This window comes from Carya illinoinensis, chromosome 10 (genome assembly GCF_018687715.1).
Source record: "Carya illinoinensis cultivar Pawnee chromosome 10, C.illinoinensisPawnee_v1, whole genome shotgun sequence".
Classification (NCBI taxonomy): Eukaryota; Viridiplantae; Streptophyta; class Magnoliopsida; order Fagales; family Juglandaceae; genus Carya; species Carya illinoinensis.
The window spans coordinates 2,797,722-2,804,997 of record NC_056761.1 but is presented as its reverse complement, the minus strand read 5'-3'; the positions used below and the strand labels follow the sequence as shown (position 1 = coordinate 2,804,997).

Sequence of the window (7,276 nt, the reverse complement as noted above, 5' to 3'; positions counted from 1 at the left end):
ATGTAAGTACGATAATGGTGTGGTGTATAGCATTATTAAAAAAAAATAGTGGTTAAAAGATGCAGAGATAAGAAAAGATGCAGAAAAATCACAATTGTATCTCTGCAGAAAAATCACAATTGAGAATAAAATCTGCAGCAGAACACAAGGCAATACAAACAAATCGATCATAGCTTACCACTACAATCCACAGCCTTTACAACGCACTCACCTATTGAGTAAGATTGTAGGCACCGGGAGAGGGGGAAGTGAATCACAATCTCTCTCACCTAATTTTTTTTTTTTTTTTCATCTCGAGTAAAACAAAACCAACATGAAATAAATAAGGCATGATAATAGATCAAAGAAAACAGAAATTGTGTGCTCTTCTCGCGGCCAAGAACAACAGCCACGTTCATTCATATAATATAGTATGCTACTAATGGCGTGCCAACATTTAAGATGGACCAATCATGTGCTGAAAGAGAGAGAAAGCAGACACAGTAAATCACATTATGCAAAAGTATGAATGTCAGGAGTAAACAGTAAGATTCATGAGCATACACGAGCATAATAGAGATCCTACTCGGTTCTTTGAGAGAATCTAATTCCATCGTGGAGCTCCTAATCGGTTCTTAGAATTCACTTTCAAAAGACCAATCAAGCAAAAATGTAGCAAATATTCATAAGCATAAAGATGGTTCAGCATAGCCTAATTCACAACCTACAAAATTATAGACGAACAATAACTGATTACCACAAAGTCAAGCTTCAAACAGAAATACTAAAAATGGCATTGGTTAAGCCGCAAGTCCACAAAATCTACTACCTTCAGAGGAAGGTTACACACAGAACCCAACAACAGCTGCCAAACATTGAAAGCAGACAATCTCCCTTTGTTTCCACCTTTTCTCCAAGGACTTGACAAGAAAGAGGGGAACTCAGCGCCTTTCCACTTAAAAGCAACTGGAGATGAAACTACTTTGCTCATAACATGCAGTCTGTTCTGGCTGGCAACCTCCTGAAGAAATTCAAGGGTACCGAAGGAAGCCTATGCCGGAACCTTGGATGTCTCAATATATAAAAGCCTGTGAGAAGGGCCACAACTTGGAATGGTGTAACATAAAGTACAATAGCAGCAACCAGACAAAAAATTACAAACAGAGCTGTTGCTCTTGGATCTCGCCAGCTCAGCAGAGATTGCAGCCTCTCCCCTTGAGTAGCCAAGTCACCGACCACTGTCTGAATCCTCCCAGCAATACTCCTCAACCGATCATACCGCATCCTTACAATGTCGGAAGGCCGCGAAGTTGGAAAAGTATCAAATTCTTCATCAAGTTCATCAGGATGCGCAGAATCAGCATGAGAAAGGCGAGTGTCCATGTGAGGAGGATGTCTTGGCCTCCATCTATAATGCCAAACCCCAATCAAGAAAAGGTAGAGGAAAATTGTAGGTAAGATGAGCTCAGGGTACATAACCAGTATGATAAACAAGATGTGAATCAATACAGTTGTGATGGGGTTTTTCCAGTGGCAAATCTGGTCAAACCATTTCCCTACAGCAATTAACCCACCCAAAACTCCCATGATCCTGAAAAAGTTAGCTTTGCTCCTTCTCATACTCCACTTGTGGGAGCCCACATCCAACATATACTCCACCACCTCTTTCCTCAGCGGTGGTTCAGCCCGGCTCAACCTCATCGATACAATTTGAGTTGCCTGGTGCCTCAAGCTATCAAGTTGACTAACAGTTAATGGATGAATATAATGCATTTTGGGCAAAAGTGGATGTGAGTACATGTGCATCATATTAAGTAAAGAGGAGCAATTGAACCTCACAGCCAAATGAATCTCACCCATCTTCTTCACACCATTGGGGTGTAGAACCAAAAGTGGATATGAGTGTGTATAAACCCGATCGGTTTCAAGTGTGGAGAGACGAATCCTTACCTTCCCAATCGTGGAATCCTTGGCCCCTCCAGCCTTATCTCCTCCATGCAAATGACAGTTATCAAACACCCCAATTGTTATGACCGTACAAGGATCAAATACCTCCCAAGTATATTGCTCATTCCACTTGGGTGTAAAGCTGTCGATAATCGTCCTAGTTCTAACCCACTTTTGACCATATTTTGCAATGCAGTAGGCATCGGTTGTTCCACGCCCATCTTTAGTCTTCATTGGCATCAGACCCTGAGCATTTAGAATCCCAAGTTCAAGTACCCCAATGCTGGGCTTCCACAACTGCTTTGCTGTCGGTCGAAGGTCACTGCTGTAGTGGGTAGATTCATCTAATACATGATAACCACCTTCCAAGCAGATCCGCATATGAATCCTGCTGGAAAATTTGGTTTCCTTCTTCTTCTGTTCACCATCAACAATGACATGCTTTTCCAGATTATACCACCTAGTGTTCACTGGTTTATGATCCAACCTCCTATCAACATACTGCAAGGGAATTGCACACTTCCCCAAAACTTCTTCCTTGTTAGGTGCAACTCTGTCTTCTACACTCAACACCAAGGGCTCCTCAAATGGTTCAGATGCTACAAACATTAAATCCTCATTCCACAAAGGATTAATAGTCCTGCTTTGAGAAATTCTGGTTCTCAAACCCTGATTTCCTAGGGTAGCCTTCACAAACACTTCTGGGAACCTACCCTTATCACTCGGTTGCAAGTCCTGGGCTTCAATGACATTGACCCTCAAATACCAAAGCTTAGGAGAGAGGTATACCTTCGATCGCATATTAGCAAGACCATCAGTTCCACTAACTCCCGCTGCATCTGAATTCCATGCTTCAGGAAACGCTTCATCAGCTTGTGTACCCATCCAAACAGCCAACATCAGCTCTCCCTTAACCTTGTCCCCCTTCCTATCCTCCAATCTATACCACTGAGGTGCCAGTGGACTATCTGGGGGAACCCGTCTTGGAACCTCATTCAGATCAAACAAAACCCGACCCATAAAATCATCCTTCACAAAATCCTTATCTTTCACTGTAACCTCAAGCACCGAAGACTGCAGCCGGTCTTTGGAGAAAGCAAACACCTGGTTCCACTCGGGATTTGACTTCTTCTCAAAATGCCGGGTTGTCCCCTTGTAGTTTCCAAGCTTTACCTCCACGTAGGGATCGCAACTACCGCTGACATCTTTTGCAGGCAAATCCTTGGCCTTAACAACGCGCACATAGAGATACTGCATCTGTTCAACGAGGTCATAGGTGCTTGTGTGCTTGTCTCCGGTGACCTTCCCCCCTCCAAGATGGGGATTGGTCTCCTTCAACAAAAAGTCTTCTGGTGGAGGCCTGATCTGCATCTTCTGTTCTCAAAGCAGAGACACAAAGAGTGAAGGTAGAGTAGCTCGATGCTATAGAAGAAGTATCTGAGTCTTTCTTAATTGCAGGTTGCCAGAAACCTGAAACAGGGGAAGAAACAGCGCCAAAGCCGTTACTCAATACCATAAAAAGTTACCTAAACATTCAGAAAACCATACATACATACATACATACATACATACATTACGATTTGACGGGGGAAAAAGGCTGAGATACTCGGATAAGAGAGAAAAAAATAAAAAACAGAGACCATTTAAAACTATATTTTAAGAATCGGAAAGGACGATGGATAAATATAAACACCAATAGTAAAGCACTGAGAACCTCAGATCTTTCGGCAGAATAAATTTTGAAGTTTCACGGATAGAAAACGACCTTAAGGAACGTCAGATCTAATTGCTCGAAACCCATTAAAATCAAAACCAGAAGCAAACAGTGTTTCAAGCCATGAATAGTACGATCATGTCGGCACTTTTTAGATCAGAGTGCAGAGGAAACAGACATTCAAATGTTGTGCAGGGTCGCCGGAAAAAACGGCAACGCATATGTGAGAAAAAATAAATAAATAAATAACAGCATTCTTCTTTCATTAAATGCCGACCCTTAGGAAAAGGAAAACCTGATACACAATCGGGTCATACTTATCCATCTGCCTCAGTTGCTTAAATCATTTTCCTCCCCAGGCAAAAGCGACAATAGAAAAACTATAATGCTCATAAATGCGGTTTACATTTCCCAAACTTTCTCGGCAACCAAACAGGGAGCGAAAAAAAAGCTCAACAAAAAGGAAAGGGTAAGAAACGAGACCTCAAACAAAGCAAAGAGGTTTCGAGTTGTTACCTTGAAGATAGACAATGTTTACCGAAACCCTAGACCGATAACCTCCTTGAAGCTGCAACCGAGTTCATTTGAAGCAAACGGAAATGGAGATCGCTTTTTATGGGTAACGAGGCCGAAGTGAGATAAACAATGAAGAGCAGAGGGAGAAAGACGAATGTAGTAAAAGTGAGGGAGAGAGCGCTTTTGCTTTTGCTTTTGTGTGTGCGTTGGGAGTGGGGGGTGGGATCTGATGAATATGTGAGAGATATACAGAGAGAACGATATACGAGGAGGTACCCTTCTCTCTCTCTTTTTTTTTTTTTTTATTGTATTACGTCTATCAGAGATAGACTGTTGCTGTACAGTAGGGAGTGCGACCCAGGTCAAGCGTGCGTAAGACTACGGTCGGGCCTACCACGTGCGAAAAACGTTAGTTGTTTATGTGACACCTGAGGCGGTGTGGTGGTTTTAACAGCGTCATTGGATTCCCCAGTTCGTCGACTGTACTTCAAGTACTATTAGGTCATTTTACCATTATTTGGAATCTGGATGCCAATTCTACCCTTCCGCTTTTTGGGCATGTTAAATTGATGGAATTGGGCATATGTAAAGGTGAAAAGGAATTGGGTTGGGTATTTATAATGTGCCAAATTGGGAACTTCACTGACCGAGGATATGATTTATAATAATAATAATAAATTATTTGAAACCTCCAGAACATGACATACATGTCACTTTGAAATTGCCTTGTCAAGCTACACATCATCAAAAGTATTCTTCCTTAGCAAGTTTCAACCGAAAGCGTATAGTCCCGTTTTATAATATGATAATAAATAATTTAATCTTATTTATTATATTATAAATCTATTATTTAATATCACATCAATAAATATTAAGAAAATAATGATAAATAGATTTTTTAATCCTTAAAAAAGATATGTAAGAGATTAAAAAATCTCATAAAAATAAACTCATAAATTAATTAAGATTAATATGATATATTAAATTATAAAATTACTTTTATTATAAAATAAATTTAAAATAAAGTTATATTAATTTATAGATTTATTTTTATATAATTTTTTTGTATATATAACATTTTTTATATTTAAATTATTTATAATCTAACGCATCAGAATATTTATAAATAGTATATCTAACATTCAATTCTTTACTATTTTTATAATTTTGTTGTTTATAAAAAAAATGATAATTAGAATTATATAAATGCTACACATTATTTTTTAAAAAAATTTTAATAAATATAATATCCATTTTTAAAATTTTGTAACAACCAACCTCATTTTTTTTTTCAAAAAAAAAGTGTGCCTAACGTTTGTAGAATCATTAGTTGTTTATCATTACTAATACAAAAATATCCAAAGCTTTAAATTATTTCAAAACAAATCTAATATCGGCCCAATCACATGGCTTGGACACTCTCAGCCCAATTTATTTTAGGCCTACTATAGACTGACACCATATACGCGAAAAGAAATGGGAAAAGTTGCAAGATCTGTGCTGGTACCGCACCGTACCGGTGAGTAATGTCGTACATCATTTATTTTATTATTGTTTTATTATTTTATTTTATGACGTGTTATTAAATAATATAAAATAATTTATTATATTTTATTTATAAATTTATTATTTAATTTCACATAAAAGAGATATTGTGAAGACAATGATAAATATATTTTTCCTAGTACTGAATATATGATTGAGAGAATTATCCTTAATTAATAAAAATACCTTTACTTGGCTTTATTGAATAATAAAAAATTATACTCATCATTCTTACACTATATATCATATATGATATTTTTTTATTAAATGTGTGATTTATGAATGATAAGTATAATTTTTTTTTAGTTTAACAATAATAAAATAAAAATAAAAAAAATAAATTTATTGTGTAGTGTAAATATGATGTGTAGAAGGCATGTTGAATAATTAATAAAACATGAAATTCTTGTCTCCGTCTTAAAATAAATCTGTAATTAATTTTTTTATTTGTAATTATTTGAATATTATTTTATAATCTGTAATGAGTTGAAAGTTGAATAAAATATTATTTAAATATTATTTTTTAATATTATTATTATTTTAAGATTTAAAAAAATTGAATTGTTTATTATATTTTGTATTAGAAGTTGAGAAGGTTATAATGATTAGATGAAATGAGTTAAGTTATGTTAAACCCAAAATTTCAAGTTTCGTATAATTATATATCTACATAAGAATTTTGATTATAACAAATGGATTCAAATAATAAAAGAATTTCAAACTCAAGTTGTTTACACAATGGATTCAATCACACCAAAGAACCAACCATGAGTAAGAAGGGAACAAGTTTACATTAAAATCATAGAGTAATGTTGTAAATTTCTTAAAAATTCAAAATTAGGATTAAGACTCAAAATTAATATTTTGTCATAAAGCATTAAAATATATTTTACACATGTGCATAAATATTTTAAAAATTAAATTTGAAAATCTTGAAATATGATTGTTTGTCATCTTTCACATGTGCATGACATAATCAAATGTTTGAATTTTGAAAATATTAAAAATGATTGATTGTCATATTTCACATATACATGTTTTATTTGAATATTTTCAAAAGTGATTGGTGCTATTTTTTACTTATGCAAAATGTAGATGATTTTGTTTGAAAATTTTGAAAAGTAAAGTATACTTTTTTTATCATATACAAAAAGTAAAAAGATTAGATTTGAATTTTTTGAAAAGTAAAGCGTGTTTTTTTTTATACAAAAAGTAAAAAGATTAAGTTTGAAATTTTTGAAAAGTAAATGATGTTGTATTTGACTTGTGAATCTTTTTAAATTTGAATATGGAGTCTTATATGCCTATAAATAGATCATTTGAAAGTTTCTCATTCACAACGCTAAGAGCATACAATATAGCATACAATATTTATTCAAAGTTTTTATTCTCTCTTATTTAATTATTGAGTTTTAAACCTTATTCATTTTGAGAGGGATATAATTTAGACTGTATTGTTATTATTTCATTCATTGATAAATGTTTTCTAATAATTTACCCACTATCAAGTCTTGTATTAGTAAAAGGGTGTGTATAACCCTTCTGCGCATAGAAAGTGTTCTACACAAGTAATAG

At 35.0% G+C, this 7,276-nt stretch overlaps 1 protein-coding gene across 1 annotated transcript; it reads right to left on the bottom strand.

Moving 5' to 3' along the window:
- Positions 1-641: 641 nt before the first annotated feature.
- On the bottom strand, positions 642-4,434 carry LOC122279960 (FT-interacting protein 3). Its single transcript, XM_043090880.1, has 2 exons — positions 4,157-4,434; positions 642-3,396 (listed from the first exon to the last, which is right to left on the bottom strand). The coding sequence occupies exon 2, from the start codon at positions 3,295-3,297 to the stop codon at positions 967-969; it is 2,331 nt and encodes a 776-aa protein (XP_042946814.1). The 5' UTR covers positions 3,298-3,396; positions 4,157-4,434; the 3' UTR covers positions 642-966.
- Between the last annotated feature and the right edge of the window lie 2,842 nt (positions 4,435-7,276).